General features: G+C 43.1%; 1 protein-coding gene across 2 annotated transcripts in view; it reads right to left on the reverse strand.

Moving 5' to 3' along the window:
* Positions 1 to 26776, reverse strand: part of LOC122792264 (MAP7 domain-containing protein 1-like) — a 1483077-nt gene that overhangs the window by 809071 nt on the left and 647230 nt on the right. For both annotated transcript variants that reach the window (XM_044060015.1, XM_044060014.1), the window contains exon 3: positions 17758 to 17826. In XM_044060015.1, the coding sequence (XP_043915950.1) occupies positions 17758 to 17826 (69 nt within the window). The remainder of the gene's footprint in view (positions 1 to 17757; positions 17827 to 26776) is intronic.

Genomic DNA, 26776 nt, shown 5'->3' on the forward strand with positions numbered 1-26776 from the left:
CGGAGTGCAACTACCCTTCTTACACAATTCCAAAAGCTTTTAGATGTCTCCAAAAAAAAATAGAAAGAAAAAAAAAAAAGAGCTAGACACCTGCCCCTTACCCGCTGTGCTAGCTTGACGCATGGCTTAAAAAGCAGAGTGACTTCCACCATCTGTGTTGTTGTTTTCTGGAAGCAAGGTTACAAGAGTAACCATATTACTGGGTAAGTGATGCCTTCAGTCTGAAAACTTCTGGTCCGTAACAGGGATTACAAGATCACCATTTCAAGTACTGACCTCTTGCAGCTGACATAGGGGAAAAATAGGAAGGACAGGTATAGGGGGCATTGGCATTTTCCAGACACAAATATTTCCATTTCCCGTGTTGCTTCCACTTACAAGACACACAGGGGGTAGAAGGGGAGGGGAAACTCATTTCAAGTACTGACCTCTTGCAGCTGACATAGGGGAAAAATAGGAAGGACAGGTATAGGGAGCAATGGCATTTTCCTGACACAAATATTTCCATTTCCCGTGTTGCTTCCACTTACAAGACACACAGGGGGTAGAAGGGGAGGGGAAACTCACAGAGGTAAGGAGGAGAAAGAGAGTACAGTGCAGCAGTGATCCTGCTACTCTACTCAAACTTCCCTGATAGGGTGTGCCCACTCACAAAGCTGCACTGCCAGCATGTGAGCTCTCACACAGCTGTACCACCAGGGAATGCGAGCTCACACTGCTACATCACCAGGGCATGAGGGCTCACACAGTTGTACTGCCAGGGACCATGTGTTCACGCAACTATACTGTTAGGGTGCATGTATTCGCACATCTGTGCTATGTTCATTGAAGGGATCACTTCTGCAGTGTAAAAAGTACTAACATAGTTCTTTACCCCAACTGGAGTAGTAGTGGCTACACCATGCTCAGCAAGACATCAGTGACAAAACCTACCCTGCTAATGGAATTAATACCCATCATGTAATGTCTGACAAAGGTTTGGACTGCAGTTCAGGTACGGACAGTGTTTGTATGGACAGATGCCCACCCTGCTTGCCTGAAATGAAGAACACAATGGTTGGTCAAACTGCATGAAAGAATAGTTGTGCAAGAACTTACCATAACCTTAGATGTCCTTCTCCTCTATGTTGCAGTATTCATAACAGTAGGGAAGTCGCTGCCTGCAGCACCGGACATCTGGCCAGTATACCAAAGTCTTTGGATAAGGGGTACGTGCAACGTTGCATGTCAGAGCCATAAACTGACATCGGCTATATATGTGATGTCTGCACATACCAAACTCAGATCTGACTGCTGCATACAGCAGTACCCCTGGGATGCTAGAAGAAAGGAAGTTTTCCATATCCACATATACCACCAGTCAAGGAGGTATTTAAATTTTAGAGCTATGTTGCAGTTGTTGTACCCTATTTGGATGCAAGGAACCAAAAACCCCAAAAGGGAAAAGGAGAAACAATGAAAGGGGGTGGGTGGGGGGGATTGAATACTCAACATGGAAGAGAAGGACATCTAAGGTTATGGAAAGTTCTTACACAACTACTCTATGTTCTTCTATTCTCATCTTTCAGTATTCATAACAGTAGGGAGAGTACCAAAGCTTTAGGAAGGAACCTGGGAGGTAGATTGGGGGACAGAGTCGATGAGGCCCTGCAAAATTGACCTGGCAAACCCAGCCCTGGATCTAGAAATCAAGTGTAGTTTGTAATGCTTGGTGAAAGTATGTACAGAAGACCAAGTGGCCGCCTCCAGAATGGAAGTCTAGTCAACACCCCTAAAAAAGGCTGCTAAGATGCAGCTACTCCAGTAGTGAGCTCTCACGCTGGGATTTATTCTCCATGAAAGGAGTAGCAAAAAGAGACTGCCTTAAAAATCCATCAGGCAACTGTCTGTTTCGACACTGCCTTCCCCAAGACCCTAGGGTGAAAGGAGGCAAAAAGCTGGCCAGACTTTCTAATGGGTTTGGTCTTGTCCAGGTAATACCTCAGTTGCCTATTAACATCCAGGGAATGCAAAGTCCTTTCTGAGGAGTTTTGAGCCTGAGGGAAAAAAACAGGTAGATTAATGGTCTGATTCAATGAAAGCTCATTAACCACCTCAGGCATGAAGGAAGGATTGGTCCTATGGGACACCCTGTCTCTATGGAAGATAAGGCAGAGTGGACATAAGCACTTGGACTTCAGAGACCCTCCAGGCGGATGTAAGGGCCCCCCCAGCAAGACTGTTTTCCAAGTACATAGCTTAAGAGATGCTGAATGGGCTGGTTCAAATGTAGGTAATGTGAGTTTTTCTGACACAAAATTAAGATCTCAGGATGAGGGATAGGCTTATGAGGGGGTCTTATATGGAAGACCCCTTTTAAGAAGAGTTTTACTTCTAGCCTAGATGCCAAAGGAGGTACCAAAGGAAGACAGGCAGAGATGGCTGTCAAATGCACTTTTACAGAAGAGTACGTCAGTCCTGAATGTAGTAGCTCACACAAATAAAGGACCATAGGTACTAGAGAAAGAAGGGGGTCCTGTTTGTTCTTGAGACACCACCTGGAGAATATTTTCCATTTAAATTCATAATTTCTCCTGGTACTAGGTTTCTTGGCCTCCTGCAGGACATTGAGTATAACCTCTGAATACAGGTGTCTAAAGGGGATCAAAATTCCATCATCCAAAAGGTCAGTTTGAGGTAGAGCACCTGAGGGTGGATAAGGGATCCCCTGTCTTGTGTGAGTAGGTCGAATCGGTGAGGTAACCTGTGGTGATTGCCCTTGGCTAATAGATATAATAGATGAAACCAATGCTGTCTTGGCCAAAAGGGGGTCACCAGCTGAATTTTTGGTTTGCCCCTCTAGATCTTCAGAAGGACATTTTGAATTAGTGTTAAGGGGGGGGGGGGGTAAGGCATAAAGAAACCTCCCTGCCCATGAAAAAGAGGTGTCCACCCTCCAAGCCTGTAGATGTGGGGTTCTCATGCAAAAAAGAGGCATCTATCTGTTCTGGGAGGAGGCAAACAAATCTGCCTGTGGAATACCCCACCTGTAAATAAGATCCAAAAACACCCCCCTGTGAACCATCCATTTGTGAGAGGGTGCTGTGGTTCTGCTGAGGGTGTCTGCCATCACATTCGCTGCTGAGGGAATGTACACAGTTTGCAGGTGTTATGTGTAGTTTTTCCACTACGGACCAAATTTGAATTGCCAAGATGCAAAGAGGATAGGGCCTTGTCCCTCCCTGCTTGTTGACATACCACAGAACAGTCATACTGTCTGTGAGTACCTTAAAGGTGCCTGGTAGGAAAATCTGTTGGAAGGCCTGTAGTGCCAAGAGAATGGCCCTCAGTTCTTTGATACTGATGTGGTCCCATTGACTCTGGGTGGACCACTCCCCCTGAACTTTGTTCTGGCTGTTGCTGTTTTCCAGAATGGCTCCCCAACCCAGATCTGATGCATCTGTGTAGAGGTGCTGTGCAGGAGGAGGGTTCTGGAGGGGTATCTCCTGATTGCGGTAGATGAATGAAATCCACCACGACAGTTCCTTTTTCAAGCATGAGAGAAGAGGGAGTTTAACATCCAGAGGATGGGTGTGTTGGGTCCACAAATTCTTCAAGACCCACTGGAACTTCCTCATACGCAGCCTGGTAAAGGAAAGCATGGGAATCAAGGATGCCATGTGGCCCCGGACCCTCAGATATTCCCTGGATGAGATGGCTTGGAGGGGAAGGAGAGATTGGAAGTAATGGGTGAAGATTTCCACCTTCTGGCATGGGATGAAGGCTGACATCATGTCTGTTCTTATTCTGCACCACAAGAAAACGAGGTCTTGAGTCATTTGGGATTTTTGTTGATTCACTGTGAAACCTAGGTCCTCTAAGATCCTGCACACAATGTGTAGGTGACAGGACAGGCAGTGGCACTTCTGGTGCAGGATTAACAGGTAATCTAAGTAAGGGTATATTTGTATGTTCTGCATTCTGCAATGAGCAATAACCGGGACTAGACACTTTACGAATACTCTTGGAGCTATATAGAGCCCAAATGGCAATGCGGAAAACCGAAAATGCAAAAACCTACTTAGAAACATAGGAATTTCCTGCAGTTGGGGTGAATGGGGATGTGAAGGTAAGCATCCTTCAGATCCAAGGATACCATGAAGGCTTGGTGAGGGATCAGAGATTAGAGATATTGCAAAGTGAGCCTCTTGAAAGTAGGCACCTTGAGATAAAGACTGAGGAGAGAAGTCCAGAATTGGTCTCCAAGGGCCATCCTTTCTTGGGACCAAAAACATCCTGAAATAAAGTCCTTTGGCTGTCTGATCCTAAGGGACTTGTTCAATTGTGCCCTGAAATAGGAGCTGATCCACAACTGCAGGAAAAGGTGAAGCTGATTTGAAGGAGGTTAAGAGGTCCCCTAGAAGGTGGGAACTGCCCACCAAATCATAAAATAACAGTTTGGGATGACAGAAAGGACCCAAGTCCCTGAAGTAAGTTTCCACCAGAAGGGCAGGGAAAAGATTAGACAGAGGAACATGGGTGTGGATGTGGGCAAGGGATTTGAGTCACTGCCCACCAAATCATAAAATAACAGTTTGGGATGACAGAAAGGACCCAAGTCCCTGAAGTAAGTTTCCACCAGAAGGGCAGGGAAAAGATTAGACAGAGGAACATGGGTGTGGATGTGGGCAAGGGATTTGAGTCACAGTGGAGGAATTCTGTCTGGGACAGGCTGTCTCTAAAAGGAAGTAGGGGTTGAGGTGGTGGAGTATCTAGGAGTGGCTTGCTTCCTACGGTGACTCCGTCCTTTTGATTACACTGCAGTAGAGTAAGAGGACTGCCTCCTTACAAAACTGGTCCTTTGTGGGTAGGTGCCTCTGGTACCTAGGAATGGGTGAGATGAGCAAAAGTTTCAAATTTTGCAACTCTCTGCCCTTTTCTTGGAGAGATTTAAGGAGCTCAACTGAAGCAGTACGAAAAAGGGCCTTATTACCCAGTGGTGCATCAAGTAATTTGGCTTGTACAGCCAAGGGTAGAGGCTGGGGTCTCAGCCAGGAATGCCTTCTCAGGACAAAGCCAGGTGATGCTTCTACAGCATCATAGCTGCACTTGACAGAATGCCTGGTCACCTGAGAGGCAGTAGAGAGCACGGCAGACAGCTGAGACTTGGCAGGAGAATCTGGCACATCAGATATTAGTACAGAGGCCCTAGACAACGTATCTAAAAACAAATCTAGCCATGCATAAATGCAGCCTGAAAGATTTCCAGGAAAATTGGAAGCAAAGGAGGAACTGCAGATGGAGAAGGCTGGTCCATCTGCAGGAGTTCAAAATACCTCTTTTTTTGTCTCAGATACATCAGAAACCTCCCATTTAAAATGCTCTCTCATTAGTGTAATGGTGTCCCCAAAAGAAAACTCTTCCCCAGGAGAGTCAGGGCTAATGGTATCTTCTTCTTCAGGGGTAGCAAAATCCTTGGGAGACTCAAGTTGGGAACAGTAAGGGGAGGAAGAGAGCTCTTCCTCTGACTATTCCAAGGGCTGCACAGGGGGTAGGGATGGTTAGGGCACCTGAGACTGAAGGGGCTGGAAGGCTCTGAACAAATTCTGAGAGAAAGCTTCCCATCAAGGTGCAGATTATGTAGTTCTGTGTTTTTCTTTTTGCTTCTTTTTTAGAGAAATAGGAGAAACAGTCAGTCTGGGAGCAGACGTCGTGATGGATGATAAAGTACTAAGAGGCCCCTCCGATGCCACGAGCCATGGTTCCCCCTTGCCATAAGTAACTGATGGCTGAACAACCTCAGCTGATGTACTCAGGGTTTCCACTGAACCAACTTCCATCCCAGATCCCAGTTCCCAGTTCCAGCAGTAATGCTGACGTCCGATGGGACCCTGAGCTAACATCCACCTCGACAGTCTCACCAGACTCCTGAGGTACAGCATGGGCGTCAGACCTAACTTTTTAGGTTTTCTTCCGGGGCTGCTCCTTGGAGGTACCTACCCCACCCTCCATACCCAATGCCAAACATCGCAGCCTTTGATTTTCTAAATATAATTTTAAAGCAGCCAGGTGAATTCACAAGGTTTTGGGTACAAAGGACTGGCAGATGTCACAAGACTTGTAGCCGTGGCCTTCCCCTAAGCAAAACAAATACTGGTCATGCATGTCCTTATGTGGAATTTGTCTTTCACAAGCACACTTTCCCTTTTTAGCTGACACGTACGTCTGGAATGCAAGAAAAGGTTATACTCAATAATCCAAAAAGGGTACTTATCTGAATAGTACACAGCTGAAGGCAAACGAACAATAGGATTCCACAAGCTGGCGATCACAGGCCTATAGATCACTGCAGCAGAGAAGTTCTCAGATGAGTACATGCTGACATGCAATGTTACATGCACCCCTTATCCAAAGACTTTGATATACTGGCCAGATGTCCGGTGCGGCAGTCAGCAACCTCCCTACTGTTATGAATATTGCAACATGAGAACACATGCCTTCTTTTCCTGCTGTATAATACCTTAGCTGCTGGTACACATCCGGCAACTGCAATTTCCTTTTCTCCCTAAGACTGTGATTGAAAACAAAATGCATAACCTGATATACTACCAACTTCAATAGGCATAAATGAAGGAGTAGTTTTAATGCTCGCACTGCTTCAATGGAATACAGTGTATGGTTCTCTACAGAAAAGGGCCTTAAAGCTCAAAGATTCTCTTGGCTGAAGTAAAAGACAACAAAAATATAGTTTGCCAAGACAAATCTTGAGTGCAGCAGATGTCCTGGGCTCAGAAAGAACTAGGTTACGTTTTAATATCACAAAGTTAAGGTCTAAAAGAGATGGCACAAACATCTTTACAGGCCTAAGGACCCCCCTTTCAGGAAGTGATTCCCTGTACAGTGGGCAGACCGGGGGGGGGGGTTCTAATGACAGGCAGGCCGCAAATAGCAGAAGGATGCACTTTGACAGAGGCATAAAATAAACCACTGTGTAAAAAAAAAAAAAAAGTTCTAAAACACTGGCAAGACTGTTGTTGGCTTTGTAATCTCTGCTGACAGGGATTCCCCCTACAGTTGCACCACTTGGATATATAAAAATTTCAGTGATGGGCTTCCCAGTCTCCAGCATGATGTGTAGAACCTCTTCTGAGAACTAGTCCTTCAATGGTATCAGGCGTACACCATCCATGATGCCTACATACCAAATCACCTTAATGAAGAGTGCATCAGCGGCACATTTCCTTGGGGAAGGAGGGTACAGAACTGTGGAAGCTGTAGCGGCAGCCATTCCTCTTTACAAGAGAATCTGGCACTGGTACTTCTGCAATGCAGAAATATCTGTCTCTGGAGACTCCCATCTCGCTTTAGGTTTTAAAAGACTTTGGACTCCATTCTCCACATATGAAACTTTGGAGGCAGATCTGCTCAGTTTGCCTGCCACTGAGCTGAGGGGGAGTAAGAAGTTGACCTTATGCTTGGGCATTCATTTCCTATGTCTAAAGCTATCATGCTGGCCTGCACAACTGTTGCAGAGGAGTGCCACCCCTGCTTGTTTATTTAACATTACTATGGTGTCATAACTGTTTTCAGTGCTCCTGGGTGCCACTCTCTCCTTGCCAATCTGTCCTGAACGTGCTCAAGGCTAGAAATAAGGCCTCTGCTACCATGGAGATGTTCCATGCTTTTTACACTTCCAAATGGGGTTTATGAGCCATTGGCCTTGGGAACTGTAGTCAGGACATGTATATGCTACGAAATTACAAAGGGAATCCTTTGGTTGCTCAACTCCCTGTAGTAATTACCAGCTAAATTACATCCTGATACAGAGACTCAAAGGCAAAGTCTAACAGAAGATTGTGCTGTTCCAATAAGTTTCTGAGATACCACACTTTTTTCCCCCATGTGCAAACTGACCAAGGGAACCCTCAGAAAGAAAACTGACACAGCCTATAGCCCTCAGAAATGTCCAGGCTATCATGGATGTTCATTGAGCTGCATCAGAAATGTCCTTGTTCCCGAGTACAGACAGTCTGTTCAGCTTAGTATCCTGCAAGACCCACAGGAATACTTATGATGTTCTGCGCCAACTTTAGTAGGTTTAGGATACATTACTGGATTCTTGCACACCTATTTAAAATATGTCCTACACACTGCAAAATCTACCCAACTTTTTCGAAGGCAAACATCAGAAAAAAGGTCCTGACATGACACAAAAGTCAGACCCATTCATGCGCACTCAAGTAGCCATATTAAGAAACTTCTACATGACATTGTAACTTTTCTTTGGAATTTAGGACACTGCAAAGGACTTAGGGCAACAGCATCCACCCAAAGTCTCAAGTTCAGGAAGGCAGCAGGAACTTACAAGTTTAGCTATCCTTAACATCACTCTTGGTAGTTGAAAAAAAAATTATGGCCTTACAGATGAAAAACAGCATGACTTTTCAAGGCAACATTCACGTCTAGGTTGTATAGTTTTGCAAGCTTTGACAATTTGTTTATGAAAGTTTAGTACAAAAATATAACTCTGGATTTGTGTGTGTATTATATTATTGTATTTATGGAAAGGCTATGAATGCACTAACTGTTAACATTGCTACATGTACAGTTTTAACAGCTTTTATTGCTCACAAAATACTTAAAATTGTCTGTCTTACGCGTTTAAGTTTATTTTTCAGAAAATGCTCTGGAATGCAAGGATGTTTGTAGGCTGCTAGAGTGTGACATCCCACACAACATATGTGCTAATGAGTTACATATTTATAATAATTCGAACTTGTTTCTAAGTACTCCTATTTTATTTGTCTCCTCTTCTAGAAATGTGTACTAAATGCTTTCAAAGCTTCTTCCTCGACAGCATGCAGAAAAGTGGTTCTGTGTCCCTTTACAGGCTTCTGGGCTATTCCAAGAGTAGTGAGGAATAATTCAACTTTGTGGGGCCAAAGTTTCCAGTTTTCCGCTGCACTGCCTTGCAGCAAATCAACTAACTCCTTGGGGCTATAACTAGATCCTTTTTTTTTAAGTTGAAAATTATATTTCTATGGTTTTGAGCATAAACTCTTTTGACAACAAAACCATTTATTCACTTATGACACCCGATAATATTTAGATATCTCTCAGGACGCTAAATAAAACACATACACCTATGGATGTGCTTCCAGCCTCCATGAAGTCTTTGAGTCCTAGGAAGTGTAAATCAATAAATAAATGTCGGGAACTGTGTTTTTAAATAAAATGTGCAGAAACATCATGGGCATGCTTCAGAGTGCTGTGAGGACTTGCAGAGTCTGCCCAGTAATACTAAGTTGTATAGGGAAAGCTAATAGGGCAAAACACTTTTTTGACTTATCTCTACAAACTGATACTTTGGCAAAACACTACAGCGCACAGCCCTGCTTCAGATAGGAAAACACAGCTCGTTTTCCAACTTCAACCATTCCATCCACCCATGGGGAATCCCACAGAGCTCTGTACCACACATTTCAAAAAGCAGTCAGCAGGTTTATCAGAAATAGCAGAAACTTGGTAAAGGGAATCAAGTTGGACAAGGCTGGAACTGCATACAAGAAACCAAGCAAAGTCCAAAGAGTGCTTAAAGCAGACATGCAGTCTGTTTTTAACCCTCCCCTGATAGGTTCGAAAAATACTGTGCCCATTAGTTTGTTGTGCCTCTGTCCAGCAGTGACACAGAGATGATGAACAGAGTCAGCGTGCTGCCTCTGGACCGAGATTTTTTATTCCCACAGCATAGGGAGTCTGAGTGATGAAAATCCCCCTCCAGCATGTCCTATTTATATCCATGCTAGGTTTAAGTTACGCTTGCTCTAGTGGTTTTGGTGGATTTGGATTTTTTGGAGGGGCATGTCCAATTCTTCGGTTGGACATGGCCTTGTATGTCAGGCACATGTCACCTCTGAGCAGAAATCTGGCGCATATGACAGATTTTGGGTCCCCTTTATCTTTTTTGTGAGGAACTTTTGGGGTCACTCAATTTGGTGCAGATGTCGGTGAGATGCATCCCTAATGGGGCATTGTACTCATTCATTGGTCTGATAAACAATGACCTCACTAGATCTGGATGTGAATCCTTCGTCCCTGGGTCCCCAGGTCCCTGACCTCTTCTTCTGTTAGTGGATTGCCACACCTATGGTAGCTTGGGGTTTAACACCAGGCCATGGCCATGGGGGGCCAGCTATCTCTTTCCGTGAGTCCCTTCTGAAAGGATATCGTGTCCGATGCACTTTCCACTGCAAACTTTGTCAACAAAGTCCTCCCATGTTGGCCTTGTGGGACACCACTTGTTGACGGGAGTCTGACATACATAAGCGCCAACTACTAACCCCTGTGGGTTTCCTTAAGCCAGTTGCAAACCCATCTTGTGACATATGGGTTTACATTTCTTTGCAAGGTAAGGTAGGGCTGTATGGTATGCCTCATCATCTTCCTCCTTGGTGACTGTTTCAAAGAAGCAAAGAAGTCGACAAAAGTCAAAAGATCTCCCTCTGACAAACAAAGCCAAACTGGGTCGGTCAATGTCAAGTCCCCCTATATCTTTGTTTATGAGCTCATTATGATCCTCTCCATAGCTTTGCAGACTAGACTTGTTGTGGGACCCACGTACGCCACTCCTCCACCCACACCACTCCTGTGGTAAGGCTGAGATTAATCAGCTGCCTTATGTGCGGGTTTAATTCCTCATTTAGCTGATGTCAACAAAGAGTGGACTACAGCAATACAGGTTTAGGAATTCTATTTTAAAGAATGGCAATAGCATACTGTGAAAAGATATTCATCAAACTAACCTTTGTATATTAAAAAAAAAAAAAAAAAAGATATTCAGATTCATCTTTTTAAGTAGAATCTCCGGCAATGAGGGCCTCCACTGACATGCAGATCTGCAACCCTGCTGGTCCCAGTTTTCCTATGGTTTTGTCTTAAACAGAAAATGAAAGTCCCGCAAGTAATAGCCCAAGGACTGCTGCAAATCACAGAAGTACTAAAACAAAAACAATAGCTATTAATAAAATGCCTGTAGCAAGTCCACTTTCGTTGACATGAGAGCTTTGACAATTAAAGCAAATGAGAAAACCAGTAGTCGCTTCTGCTGTTACACTGGTTTGGAACTTCATCAGACTGCCTTGCACACAAGTGAGGACTTACAAGTATCTAACACTTGCCATTATTTTTAGTACGACTATGACAAAGGTGGAAATGTAATGGAATATATAATGTGACTGAACCTACATGTTTGACTAACTTGAACAGATATACTAAGCTTGGATTTTTTTTCTGCAAAATGTACAAAGGAACATACCAAGCTTGCAGCCTATGCAACAGAAAAGTACAGCAGATCTGTAAAATAAAAAGTGCTGCAAAAGTCTTTGTCAACCTATTTAAACAGACTTGTGCAAGCCAAGAAACTGCTTGGTTTCAGAGCTGCTGTCAATTGTAATTAGAAAACAGTTTTCTGGAAACGTTTTTTATTCTGTGATGAATGTCAGCTAAACTACATCAGAATGTAAAAGAGGAAACTGAGAAACAGAATGAAGGATGATAGTCCCCCCACTCACATTTTCAAGATTAGATTTAGCTTTACTTTGTGCATTACATTATGGAATTTTCTAAAAAGGCCATTGGTTCAGTTGTACTCTGGGTAATACGAAAGGAGGCAAAAGAAGTCTGGTAGCCAATTTAATTTGATTAGTAATTGCTTTTACGTGCTTAACAAAACTGTTCTCCAAAATGGAAAGTTTGCTTTTATTTATATTCTGCCTATTTTCTTCTGCAAATTCAGACAGTACAAACAAGAACCAGTAATTCTTCTAGTCAGATTTAGCTAGGAAGTATTAACTCGATGCTGGAAGTCTAAATCTCAAAATGCACTCACTCGAGGCACTCCTTAAAATGGAGAGCATCGATATCTGTGCAGTGACTGAGACCTGATTCACGGCTCCAGACAGCACCCCTGCACTACCAGGCTATAACTCATACCACACTTTTCGGCCATGTAACCTGGACCGGAACACCAAACATGGAGGTGTATCCATATTCATTAAGGATATCCACACCTCCAGGCTAGTTGCTCAGCATAATGCAGCCGAGGTTATCCAAGTGCAACTAACTCTGGGCAAAACTGCAATCCAAATTGTAGCTTGCTACAGATCCCCCACCATGTTCCGGGATTCACACTCCTCTTTTTTTGATGTACTGGAAAATATTAGTGTTCAGCCAAACACACTAATAATGGGCGATTTCAACTACCCTACATTTAACTGGAAAACTACTCATGTACCAACTCCTTCGCTCAACACTTTCTGGAATTCATAAACTCCAATGCCCTGGATCAACTTATCCACACCCCCAACAGGGGCAACAATATCCTAGATCTAGTCATTACCAACATGAGTGACCCGTGTTCCACACCTGAAGTCAACGCCTCACTGGTCCGATCCGACGATAAGCTAATTATCCTAGATATCCACATCCTACCCCCACCCCCATTAAGGAAACCATGGAAAACAATTTCTCCAAAGCCAACTTCATGCTTCTTAAGACAGAAGTGGTGAACTTCATGACACCCATGCAGATGGACAATACAGTTATGACTACTGAATCCTACACAATTGCACTTTATAAGCACTTACACGAGTGCATGGATCGTGCTATCCCAAACAGAACCAAGACGCTATCCTCCAAAAACAGGAAGCCAATCTGGTAGTCCCCTGCCATAAACAAACTGTACAACAGAAGGAAGAAACTGTTGCAAAAGAGTAAAATCCCATGAGTGGAGGAGCTCCCAGGTCAGCCTCAGTAAGAAGCTGTGATCCATGATAAAATCCTCCAAAGCTAGTTATGAAAACAAAATTGCCACTGATTCTAATGACAACCACAAAGCATTCTATAGCTATGTCAAGAATCTCAATGGCAGCACTCAGATCTGCTCTGAGTTACAGCACAATGGCCCTAAATATACAGACCCAACATATATTGCCAACATCCTGGCAGATAGGTTCAGTGCTAATTTTACCCCCCTCTCACCCCCTAAAGAGCCCATCTCTATACCGGAAGAATGCAAAGTTCCTGTAATCACGGCTGCACAGGTAAAAAACACACTCTCCAAAGCCGAGAACACAGCATCCATGGGACCAGACGACATTCCAAGCTGCGTTCTGCACAAACTACAGAACCAACTGGCACCCCACCTAAGTACCATGTTCAATCATAGCCTCACCTCAGGCTTTGTGCTTGCTGAATGGTGCACAGTGATGATTATCCCACTCCACAAAGGGGGAGCCACCACGGACCCCGGGAACTACCGCCCCATTAGCCTGACGAGCCTGGTCTGCAAGGCCATGGAACGTATCATCATGGAATTTATAAATAAAGACAATGGTAATCTCCAAACTCTGGACCCCACCCAATTCAGGTTTGTAAAAGGCAGATCATGTCTCCTAAACCTGATAGACTTCCTTGAAGCAGTCACCAAAGCCGTAGACGAGGGTAAGGTGGTTCACACAGCCTACCTAGATCTTGCCAAGGCTTTCAACACCATCCCCCACTCTGGAATTACTAAACTAGGTATAAATCCCTATGTCACAAGATGGGTTGCCAACTGGCTCACTGACAGAACTCACACTGTGAAAGTAGCAGACTCCAAATCCGACTTCAGACCAGTGACAAGTGGAGTACCACAGGGTTCAGTCCTGGGTCCTCTCCTGTTTGGTATCTACTTCTCTGAAGTACAGGCTAACACAGAAGGCCTTTGGCTAATGAAGTTCACAGATGACTGCAACTAGAAGCCATAATCGGAACTCTTAACAATGTGGACATCCTACAAAAGGGCCTCACTGAGACAGATGCCTGGTGTCAAAGCCATGGCCTCAAGCTCAATGCCAAAAAGTGCATTGCCATCCCCTTTGGTAAAACCTCTGTACCCATTAACTACAACATAGGCGGTAGTATACTTAACACCGAAAATGTGATAAGAGACCTTGGGACACAGGTGGACAGTAGTCTCTCCTTTGATAATCACATTGCCACAGTATTCAGGAAATCCTTCTACGTGGCACACCTCTTCACAAAAGGTTTCTCATCCAGAAAAAAAGAGGTCATTGTTCCCCTCTACTCATCACTCATTAGACCCATTATAGAGTACAATGCCCCTTGTGGTATGTACCTCACAAGACATCTACAACAACTGGAAAGGCCGCAGAAATATCTCACAAAGAGGATTACCGGCTTCAAACAGATGCCCTACGCAGACCGTCTCAAAAAACTCAAGCTTTTCTCCATCACATATCGCCTACTCAGAGGTGATCTCTGCTTAATATACAAAGCTATGTCAAACCCAGATCTGTTGGACATCCTCCACTTAAAGAAATCTCAATCCCTCCGAGCTACACGCTCTAGGGACTTAAACCTAGTCACCACAATAACAGAACATGCCGGAGGGAGATATTCCTGTCCCAGAGACTTCCCATACTCTGGAATAAACTACCTATCTTTGTCAAACAGAGCTCCTCATTAACACTATTCAAGAAAAATCTTGATGATTGGATGGGAAACAGGAAATTCACCCCGGAGATCACTTCTGTGGCTCTGCTCGACAGTGGCACTGGAAATTTTTCTTGGGTGGCAAAAGACAGGGTACCTTTTTGCCTGGGTTTGTATAGGCCCCAAGGCCGATAGCCTAGTACCTACCTATGAACTCATTCACTTCAATGAAGCTCAGAAAGTTTGCACTGTAACTTCCAATGGGTGGACCCTAAGCCTTTTGACAGAATCAAATTATGTCCTCACATTTCAAACAAATGTTTATATCTCTGGAATCACAGTGGTTATGAAAGAAGTATAAATAGCAACCTCTTAAGCACAAACTATTTTTATGGTGGTAGTATTCTTTAAGTTCTAGGTCTCAAACCAAATTTTATAAGGCACAATAAACACAGTAACTATGACATTTGTAATATTTTGTAAACAACTTCTTCTTTCGGCTGTTCCCTTTAGGGGTTGCCACAGTGGATCATTCGCTTCCATTTCTTTCTGTCCTCTGCGTCACACCAACCACCTTCATATCCTCTCTCACCACATCCATAAACCTTATCTTAGGTCTTCCTCTTTTCCTCTTACCTGGCAGTTCCATCCTTGGCATTCTTTTCTCAATATACCCAGCATCCTTCATCAGAACATGTCCAAACCAATGCAATCTTGCCTCTCTGGCTTTGTCTCCAAATCATCCAACCTGAGCTGACCCTCTAATATACTGATTCCTAATCCTGGCCATCCTCATCATACCCAATGCAAATCTTAACATCTTTAACTCTGCCACCTCCAACTCTGACTCCTGCCTTTTTGTCAGTGCCACAGTCTCCAACCCATACAACATAGCTGATCTCACTACACTCTTTTAGGCCTTCCCTTTCACTCTTACTGGTACCCGTCTGTCACAAACATCTAGCTGAGGGCATTTACGTGAGGCTAAAGAGCTCTGCCTGTGTTACTTGGTTGTTGAGATATTTAGAAAATGTGAACATTTTATCTATATAAATTAATATTATAAAAGCAATTAATATCAATTAACCTGAACTAGATAGAGATCAAATATTAATGCAGTTGAGTTTGCCATTGTGTAAGCTTTAAGATGAAATCTTTTAAAACCTTGTACATAGCATGGTTTTAGAATTACTGATGCAAATATGAACAAGCAATATTTGACTCCTAGAGGCATCAGTAGGAGTTAACTGCAGATGCACCACTCAGAGTCACTTGGATGTAATGAGTTGGGTAGACTTTCTTTTCTTTTTATGCAGCATACCTTTTCAAAATAGGTTATTTTTTCTTGTGCAATTATCTGTCTCTCTCTATATCTATCTTTAAATCGGTACTGCTCAACTATTACTAAATCTTTTTTTATTTAATTTTAAAAGCTTGTGGCTGATTATTTAGTTACTAATTAATTGCAAGGAGACTATGATGGTATCCCTGTGAGTGATCACTAGTTGATGATATCTATCTCACACTGAGCCAGACTGCTCTGCTAGACATTACTATAATTTCTCATATGCTTTGGCTTATTTTCCTAGCATGAAACAGTAACTAACCATCTCCAGGCTTGATGTGGAATGGAGACATTAAACTACCTTGGGCCACAAGGAAGGAGGCTATAATGCTGAAGGTTTTTACTAGCTTTTCCTGGAAATTAGTCTGTGAGAAAGTAATACTTTATTCATGTAACTGTAGATAAGCCAGAAAAGCAAGGTACTGAATTTGAAGGGAATTGGCGAAGAGGCCTACAACTCTGCTCTGTATCCACTTGTTAAAGAGCCTATACAGGTGTTGATAGTGTGGGCACACAGTACCAGTTTCCTTATCTGATGAAGTGCAGAGTGTATTGAAGGATAAAAGAGATAACATATATTGTTAATTAGTGTACCATCTTATTTTATTTTAATTGTACCTATTACACAAAATTCTGTGGTAGGGTACATCTTACACAAACACACCCAAAACCTGCTGGCCTAAGCACTGTGTTACAGTGATATCATTACACAGGTAATTACTGGTATCAACTTGAACATTACATGCAGTTCTGCAGTCTACAGCACTTTAAGGATAAAGCATGGGGGTAGTTCAATGAAAGACAATTTAGAATATAATCTAAAAGCCTAGGAAGAGAGACAGGCATGAAAAGGGCAACATCAATATACACATCTATGAGGAGAGAAAGGAAACTACACAAAATTTCAAAGGCATAAAAAGAACACAAATGGCAACATATTTTAGAATAGTTCATTTAGAAACAAAGGGAAGACATGACAATGAAATAACAGGTGATAAAAAACATCCTTCACAGAACAGTACTGGATGCAAGGAATTTGTCTCACAGGAGAAGTGCATTCTTGAAGAAGGTTAAAAAGGCAGCACAATAGAGGTGTTTTTAAGACTCCATAGCAAAAGTTCAGGGGAATCCTACACAACAGAAAAAAGCTGAAGACACAGAAATAAGATATATGTGATTTGCAGTATGCTGGAAATAGATGACTGTACACACCTAGCAATTTTTGTCAGCATCTTTTTTTTCTATGCTACCAACAAAATTCTAGCATAGTGCTGGCTGCATAAAAATGTGAAACAAATTCCACATTCTCATATTATGCCAGTCCCCACTGTCCACATATCCAAAGTTTCTTTAATTCCACTATGCATTAGTATTTATCTTTCAATTTCTCATCTCTCTCTCTGATTTCACAGCCTTGCAGAGAGCCCCACCACAACCTACCAAAGTATCCACCACTCTTTCAGTGAGGTAATACATCTTAATGACAGTTTAACGCATCTTTAATGTGATGACTGATCACACTGCATGTTTAACTCACTTTCTTGATCTCTAGGACTTGCTGTGCTCATTTTGCTGCAACAACCCTTTTGTAAGTTCAGACTTTAATATTAGTTCTAATACTGCTTTTTATTCCATACCACATCGACATGCAAAAACAACATCCTTATGGTTGGGGGGGTGGGTTCAGTCCATGGACAGACTTTTCCACTTTATCACTTGCTGATCCAGAAACTGGTCTTGTGACAAAACAGTAAGCAGACTTACAGATGAAGTCAGCAAGTCTGAGATCCTGTTTTTATATTATTCTCCACTAAAAAGAGGAACAAAGAGAAAATGAATCAAATGGGAAATGAAACATGACAAAATGCAGGAATGTATTTGTTTATCTATGTTAATTATGGCAATGACTCCATTTCCTACATGAGAATGTCATGTCTTACCCAGATATCTGGCTCGTTCCTCTCTCCGTTCTTTGGCCAGCTTTTGCCTCTCTTCTGCTTTCTGGGCATCTGTAAAGTAAAATAAATAGCATTTGCATGTCAGTAGATTTTAATGAGAAGTAGAAAACAAAGCACAAAAAGTTATCTGACTGTGTGTGTGTTTTTCTTTTTTCAGGCAATACCTATTCAAATTGCCCCGTGCAGGTGGTGACCTGCACAACTTACTTAATGGAAAATTTCACAAAACCAAAAGACTTCTTCAATCATATATATAAATGGTATCTATTTACACAGTCACATTCAATGCAGCATGCGTTTGTACAAAACTGAATAAAAAAAAATAGCAGAATACTTTTTTATCACTTACACAACTTAACATTTCTGACCTGTGTATCCTTAGTTCTCAATCAAATGGGCCATCACAACCACTCATCACAAGGTCCTCCTTTTCTAATCAGTCAGTTATGCACAACAGCCATTTTTAATGCCACCTCCTGCACTGAATGACTCCAACCTATTTTACATTACCAGTGTTCTATCTTATCAGGTATAACCTTTCAATGCACACAAATTTTGGCAGGACTTACATAAAAAATTGTGCATTAGAAACTAGACTTGGATGACTAAGCCCTTGTACTCCTCAGTATGACCACTGTGCCACAAGTGAAAAAAGTACAGTTTTGTACCTACCATAAATGTAGATGTTCGAGTGTTCACACTGCTGCAGTCATCACACTTGGGTTATCCTGCCGTCAGGCGGTCCCGCAGTCGGCTAGAGTTCCAAAGTCTTGGTCCGGCGTTGGTTGCTGACGCTTCTTCCCTGACGTCAGTGAGCCAGGGGTATATAAGAGGCATCCGACACCATTTTCTTTAGTTTTTCTTGCCCAAGATGTCAGGTGCCCCCATGTAGGTAGGCAATACATATTGCTAATAAAACATGTAAAAGGAATAAAAGAAATACCTTCAGTTACAAGCAAATACAGCACAAAAGTTGTACAGGATAGAAAAGATATAGAAAAGTTCAGCTAGGACAGAGGGGAAGGAGGGAGGGTAACCTGGACTGCAGCAGTGTGAACACTCTAACATCTACATTTATGGTAGGTACAAAACTGTACTATGTTCATCGTGTTACACTGCTGCAGTCATCACACTTGGGTTGAATCCCAAAGCTAAGGATGGGTGGTGGAACTAAACAGGGTTTGGAGAGGCTAGTAGACCCTGCAGAACTGCAGTGGCAAAGCCAGCTCTGGTTTTAGAGTATAGAGGTAAGTGGTAGTGCTTGGTGAAGGCGTGCACTGAACTCCAAGTTGCAGTCTCCAAAATATCCTTGGTTGGTACCCCTCTGAGCAAGGCTGTTGATGTTGCTGTAGCCCTGGTGGAATGGGGCCTAATGTGGCCAGGTACAGGTTTCCCATGGTGTGTGTAGCAGAAACAGATACAATGTCCTATCCATTTTGAAATGGTCTGTTTTGAGATAGCCTTTCCTTGTGATCCTGCAGCATGGGATACAAAGAGCTGGTCAGATTTTCTGAAAGCCTTAGTTTTATCCAAGTAGAAACGTAATTGCCTGTAATGTCCAAAGAGTGTAGGAGCCTTTCCCCTTTGTTCTGGGGGTTTGGATAAAAGGTGGGCAAATGAATGGTTTGATTTAGGGCCACACTGGATACCACCTTTGGCATAAAAGAAGGGTTAGTTCGTAAAGCGACTCTGTCTTGATGAAAAATTATGAAAGGCTCCACTGCCATTAGAGCCTGTAGCTCCGAGACTCTTCGGGCTGAAGTTATTGCTAGCAGCAGGGCAGTTTTCCATGATAGAAACTGTAGATCAGCTGTAAAAGCTGGTTCAAATGGCGGTAGTGTAAGTTTTTCCAAAACAAAATTGAGATCCCAAGTTGGTGTTGGTGCTCTCCGGGGAGGTCTTATGTTCTTAGCCCCTCTGAGGAACTGTCTTAGTAATGGATGTGAAAATATAGGAGGATCCATGTTGTACTGAGCTGAAATAGCTGAGGCATGGATCTCACTAGATGAAAAAGAAAGTCCTTTGTGCAACATCTCAGTTAAATATTGAAGAATCTGAGGAATATTTGGGACAAGGGGATTTTGGCCTTTAGCCTGGTTCCAGGCGCAGAATCTTTTCCATTTGTCTGAATAGGATTTCCTGGTGCAGGGCCTCCTGGCCTCCAGAATGACATCCATCACAGCTTTAGAGAGAAGTGCTGACTGGTTGTTTAGGTAATTTGCCATGCAGCCAGATTTAAAGTCTTGAGCTGGCTGTGTAGAATCTGATTGTTTTGCTGAGTGAGCAGGTGAGGAATTGGGAGGTAAAATCCATGGTGTCCTTGAGCCATGTTCCTTAATATTGGATACCAGTGCTGGCGTGGCCAGTCTGGAGCAATGAGTATAATTTGTGGCCTCTCTAATCTGGCTTTCAGCAGCACCTTTGCCAGAAGAGGCAGTGGAGGAAAGGCATACACTGTCAATGTTTTCTAACTGAATGAGAGGGCGTCCACTTTCCAAGCTAGTGTGTGGTATGTCCTTGTGCAGAATTTCCGTAGTTAGTTTTGGGAAGCAAACAGATCTATGTCTGCTCCTCCCATTTTTGAGTTATCATTTATGTTCTTGTGGATCTAGTTTTTTCCAAGGGGATCTATCTATGTTTTTAGAGCTAGTGCCAATCTGTTTTTCTTTCCTGGTGTGGTGGGTGCTTGTAGTTGAACTTGGTAGGTCAGTGCTGTGTTCCACAAGGTCATTGCTTGCCTGCATAGGGGGTAGGAATGTGTGCCCCCTTGCTTGTTTATGCACCACATCACTGTGGTGTTGTCCGTCTTTATTAGGAGTTGCCCTGGATGTAGGAGGTCCTTGAAAGCTGTTAGGGCATTTTGTACAGCTAGCATCTCTTTTTGATTGATATGTATATGCCTTTGATCTGCAGACCATTTGCCCTGAATACATTGTCTTGCCATGTGTGCTCCCCAGGCATAATCCGATGCATCTGTTGTTATAGTTTGCCTGGTTGGGGGTAAGGCAAAAGGCTGACCCTTGTTGAGGTGACATGCCTGAGCCCACCATAGAAACTCCTGTTGAAGGCAGGGAATGAGTGGAATTATTGTTTCCAAGCTGTGGTTGTGTTGAGTCCATACACTTTGCAGGTACCATTGTAATTTCCTCATATGCAGTTTTGCAAATGGTATTAGTAGTATGCAAGATGCCATGAATCCCAAGGCCTGCAAAATTTTTCTTGCATGTAGTTGGATCTTTGTTGCCTTCATTTTGAAGTATTGAGTCAGTTGTCCTTGCGTGTTTGGCATGAGATAAGCCATCTGGGCCGTTGTACTTAAGCTGGCACCCAGGAATATTATGTCTTATGAGGGCACTAGTTTTGACTTCTTTTCGTTTACTGTGTACCCTAGGCAACTTAATAGGTTTTTGACAAACGCCAGATGCTTTAAAAGAATGTCCTTGCTTTCTGCTTGAATTAGGCAGTCGTCCAGGTATGGATATATTTGAATTCCTCTTTGTCTGCAGTATGCAATTACTGGTGCCAGGCATTTTGTGAAGACCCTGGGCGCAGTAGATAAGCCAAAGGGCAGAGCAGAGAATTGGTAATGGGTTGAACCTGCTAAAAATTGGAGGTATCTTCTGTAATTTTGTCTGATTGGGGCATGCAGGTATGCCTCCTTGAGGTCCAACGTTACTAGCCAAGCCTTCTTGCCCAGCATGGGAAGAAGCTGTTGAAGTGTTAGCATCTTGAACTTGGGTACTTCCAGATATGTGTTTAGAATTGAGAGGTCCAGAATGGGTCTCCAGGCTTTGTCCTTTCGGGGGAACTAGAAAGAGTCTTGAGTAAAACCCTTGTCCTTGCTCTTGTGTTGGGACCTTTTGAATGGCTCTCATGTCCATGAGAGCTGAAATTTGCTTTTGAGCCACTGCCCATTGATTTGGTGGCAGGTTTGGCATTCCTTTTATCCTTGGTAAAGTATGAAAGTGGAATCTGCATCCTTGAAATACAATATTTAGGACCCATTTGTCTTTTGTGATGATGTGCCAGTTGTCTGCAAAAAGTGCTAGTTTTCCTCCCAAGGGACCTGCCAAGAGGCATTTGCTTGGCAGTCTGAGGGGTAAGTCATTGTGTTTGTCTTCTGATAGTTTGAGACCTGTCTTCTCCTCCTTTTTGGGTTGTGGCACCCCATTGTCGAGGCTGGTAAGAGCCTTGTGACTGACCTCTGCCCCTTGGGCGTCTGTATTTGCCCCTCTGTGGTCTGGCAGAAGCTGGAAAGGACCAGTTTTTGGTTGGCCAATTTGTGCTGAAACGAGGGGGTTGAACCTGTAAAAAATCCTTGACCGTCTGCATAGATTTTGCCTTATCCTCCATTTTCTTTAAAACCTCTTCTGCTTTTACACCAAATACAACATCCTGTTGTAAAGATGCATCCAATAACTGCTTTAACATGATCAGGTAAAGTTTGTTCTTTTAACCAAGCATGCCTACGTATGACAGACCCTGTCACTGCTGCTCTACAAGAAGCTGCCAATTAATCAAATCCACATTGCAAAGTATGTTTTCCCACTTGTTCAGCTGCATGCAAAAAATCTTGTATTTCCTTGTAATCAGGCTGTTCTGTATGTGTGATCATTTTTTGTTTTAATTGAGACATCAGATATTGTTGATATTTCAGCATGTGAAACTGGCAATTTAAGGCCCTTATAGCTAGAGTAGCTGAGGTATATACTTTCTTTCCCCCATCTGTCTAGTGCTCTGGAATCCCTTTCAGAGGGTACAGGATTTTTAGCAATAGAGGCCTTAACCCCTTTGGGCCCTGGGAAATGGTTTCTGGGTCAGCAACAGGGTTTTTATATAGGAATTTGTGTGAGTCAGGGACTCTGTAGTATCTGTCTTGTCTGGCTGGTGCAGGAGGTAGTGAATCTGGGTTAAGGCTAGATTCTGAATAAACATCATCCACAATGTCTAACACGGGTGGAATAGCAAGCGGTCTGTGCTGGGGTAGTAAAAGGAACTCTCTGAGCCTTTTCTTAAAATCAGAGTAATCCTGGCCTTCCCAGTGGAAATGTTCCCTCATGGTATGTAAAGTTTCCCCAAAAGAGAAGTCTTCTGGGGGAAATGCTGAAGGGAAAGACTCTTCTGTATCAGAGTCTGCATAAGGGGGAAAAGAGTATTCCTGTTCCTCAGAAAATCTGAAGAAACTGAAACCTGGTCAGAGGAAGCGTAGTCCTCCTCCTGTCTTGGCCTTTTATCAGGAGGGGGATGGGAACCCCTGATAAGGGTAATTAAATCTTCAGCCATCTTAAGCATCTGTTTCTTAGGCATGGGGCCTTGCACTGGAGACTGCTGTACAGTCTTCTTTGTTTTTAAAGGGGTTTTCAGCTTTGCATAGGATTTAATAGTGAGTGTAGTCGGTCTGAAGACACCTTCTGCAACTGAAGGCGTTTCAACTGCACCGGAATCTCCTTCAGCCATGGAGTCGGAAGGGCCTAGAGGTAAAGGTTGTGGAGGCCTAGCAATCTCCACTTGGGAATCGGATGCAGGCTGGGGTTCTAAATCAGCGGTCGTCAGGGGCTGCGTAGGCGCCTCACTGAAAACCGGAGAACCGGCGACTGGCCTAGCAGAGGCCTCAGAGTCTGGTTTGGATCTCGGCTGCCTGTCTTTATCTTTGCATTTTTTATGCATTCCGGTCATCGGTTGCTCCAACGGCATGATATAATTAAATTTCCTACCAAAATAATGTCGGGCGAAATCAAACCGACGTTTAATAGTACGTTTGTTAAACCTAGCACAAAACCGACAACCTGTGACATCGTGGTCTGGGCCTAGGCAAGGAATGCAATAAGAATGAAAGTCCTTATGAGGTATTTACTTCCCACAAGAAATGCAATTGTTAACTTTTTCTGACATCGGACTGAGGCAAGAAAAGGTTCCCCAACAGGGTACTTAGCTTTATTGAAGACTTCGGTCTGAAATTCGATTTGAATATCTCAGGAGTCGGCCTACCGGCATTTGCGAACTGCTTCTGCTTCGGGCACCACGCGGCAAGAAAGACTGAAGAAAATCGCGTTGGATGTCTCTTGTATACCCCTGGCGCACTGACGTCAGGGAAGAAGCGACAGCAACCGACGCCGGACCAAGACTTTGGAACTCTGGCCGACTGCGGGACCGCCTGATGGCAGGATAACCCAAGTGTGATGACTGCAGCAGTGTAACACGATGAACATCGTACATTAATAAGAGTACAAAAGTTACATGTTTAGTCAACTTACACAAAAGTCCATCTGTCCTGAAGTTTGGAAAAGGCATCCAAACAAAGAAGCAGCTAAAAGGTAGTAAAGATAAACTGCAGATACCATTCTTGAGATCTACAGATATGGTGACCACCCACAAAGTTGTTGCATCAGACTCTGAAGACTGTATGCTGTGGGTAGTATGGAGAAGAATCCTAACCAGTAGAGTAAGGCCTCCTAGGAAGGCAAGAACCAGAGGAAAGCTGTAAAAGAATGGACTCAAAACAGTTGCCTTCAAGGCTCAAAGATGAAGCCTTTACTAAGAGTCAAGTGACCCACAACTAACTAGTCATCTAGGTGTTGGAGGCTGACTGGGGATGGGTGGGAGTGAGCATTAAATCACCTGCTTGCCCATCCTGGAACAGGAAGTAAGGCTAGCTGCTGGAATTACACCCTGTGCAGGCTGGATGCTACGGCAGGTTTAGGACCATGATGGGGGGGGGGGTGCACGCTAAGCAGCACATATAGTAGTCAGTAAGTAATGTGCTGTAGTGCTTATGTTTGAGAGGCCGGTACTGTTGGCTGAACCAGTCGCAACTGCTGCTGAATGCTTTGGCTGCAATGGGGCTTCAGGTCTTAAGTCATGCAAAAAGCACGGATTGCTATCTATATGGTGGAAATACATAAATGGCGCTCATCCAAACTGTAAGAATGGGCCAGCTGGGGTCACAGGAGGGCTGACTGAAGTTAGGCACTGGGGTTTTAAAAAAAAACACTTTTTTACTTAAAAAAAAGTCAAGGACTCAAAAATAAAAGCTATGAAGCACTGACACTGAGATGTCTGCCAAAACAGGCCCATCTCCAGGGATTATGATCACAGCAATAATGCTTGAGAAAAGAATGAACTGGTGACCCTAGTACAGATTTCCACAATGAACACTTAACAGAAACAAGCACCGGACACAGCTATGTCTTAGTGGAGTAACCTCCGACACATTAATCAAAGGGAGCAGACTTGCTATAATATGGCAAGCAATGCAGCTGGCAATCTAGCTGGAATGCACAGCCTCATTCTCCTTCCTTGGAGAAAAGAATGCAAACAAATGGTCTATCATTCATTCTGAACTCTAGAGGCCTTCTCAAGTATAACCTAAGCAGACTGTCCATATCAAAGTTATGAAGAACTTTGTCTTATTTTCTGCCTAGAAAGAAAATGGGGAGGTAAATGGGACTTGATTAAATGGGCAGCTCTAAGAGCTTTCTTACAGTAAATGTGATTTTGGCCTAAAAGGCACCCGACTCATGTGAAAAACTATATTATACCATGACCCCCCCAAAACGTGCACGCTGATTGGCCGGCGTGCCCGTTGTAAATCGAGTTATACTAATGGAAAAGGTCGGACTTTTTCCATTAGTCACTGTCTCACTATGTTAAATGGGTTTAACATGCGAGACAGCTTTAAATAAGCGGAGATCTCCGTTGTCTCGCTATGTTAAACCGATGTTTTAAAACAATGGAGAAAGCAAGATCTCCGTTGCTTTTTAGTGTTCGCTATGTTAAATGAGTTTAACATGGCGAGACAGTTTTAAAATAAACGGACATCTCCGTTGCTTATTTTAAAACTGTCTCGCTATGTTAAACTCATTGGAGATCTGCCCACAACTCTGATGTACTGCACAGGCGGTACATCAGAACTGCCGGATGCCAGACATCTGCGGAAGGGCAGCAAACAGGCATTATACTATGCCATTATTTAAGAAAAGTAATAGTTTCTTTTCTTAAATATGTCATGATATAATAGCAATAACCCACTTCTGGGTGTGGGTAATGCCCACGGTTGGCTTTGTTTGGTCCCCAAACCATGCCAACATTACCCACACCCAGGCGTGGGTTACTGCTATACTGCATTCCTCATGAGTAATGGCAAAATCAATGTCCACAAAGTTTGGTGAACAAGCTCAATGTCTACTGGCCAGCAAGAAGCTTGATACCCCTTGATCCCATGCTGGAATTTGTGGGTGGCTGTACGGTCTACCAGATTCCTTCTTGAAGCAGTGAACGGATGGGCTGAGTTTAATAGAGTGAGGAGTTTACTCTACATGCACAGAATACTATGAGTATAAAGCTGTCACATTTCATGGTGCAGTCAATATTAATTTTTAATGAGGCGGATCACCCTCTTGTGTACACATTGCCAACAGAATACTTTAAAATTATGGATTTAAACAGTAAATGGCATTTTAATGCTCTGCACATTATATACAGCCACCCTCCAAGATAAGAACAACATACAGAAAAGAGAATTGCTGTAAACATCTGTTATTAAAGTTTTATTCTCTCTGTGAGGAATTTTTAAATCTTCCCTAAATGCGCTAAAATGTACAACATTACAAAACAAAGTACAGTACTCTATATCTAGTCTAACAGAAGTTTTACAAAAGGGGAACACTACTATGGCATGGCTCTCAGTGCAAAGAAATATAAGCTGAACAACTCTGCATACTTTGTGGATAAAAGCAGCTATCTGGGTGTAAAACAAAAGGTCATTTACAGGGACTCCCAAGTTTTTATTATAATTACTATTATTATTTTGTCAGCTTTTAGCCATTTCTTATCAAAAAGTGCATACATCTAGTGGGGAGGTGCCAAATGCCAGGAAGCTGGATTTATTCTTACTGAAGGTAAAGTCATTTCTAATAACAAATTAATATGCAATACTACATGTTGGTTGACAGGTGGTACCAGCAGGTTAAGGACAAAGCTCTCAAGCCTGCAGCCATATGCA

This window comes from Protopterus annectens, chromosome 1.part2 (genome assembly GCF_019279795.1).
Source record: "Protopterus annectens isolate FY-2018-M chromosome 1.part2, PAN1.0, whole genome shotgun sequence".
Classification (NCBI taxonomy): domain Eukaryota; kingdom Metazoa; phylum Chordata; order Ceratodontiformes; family Protopteridae; genus Protopterus; species Protopterus annectens.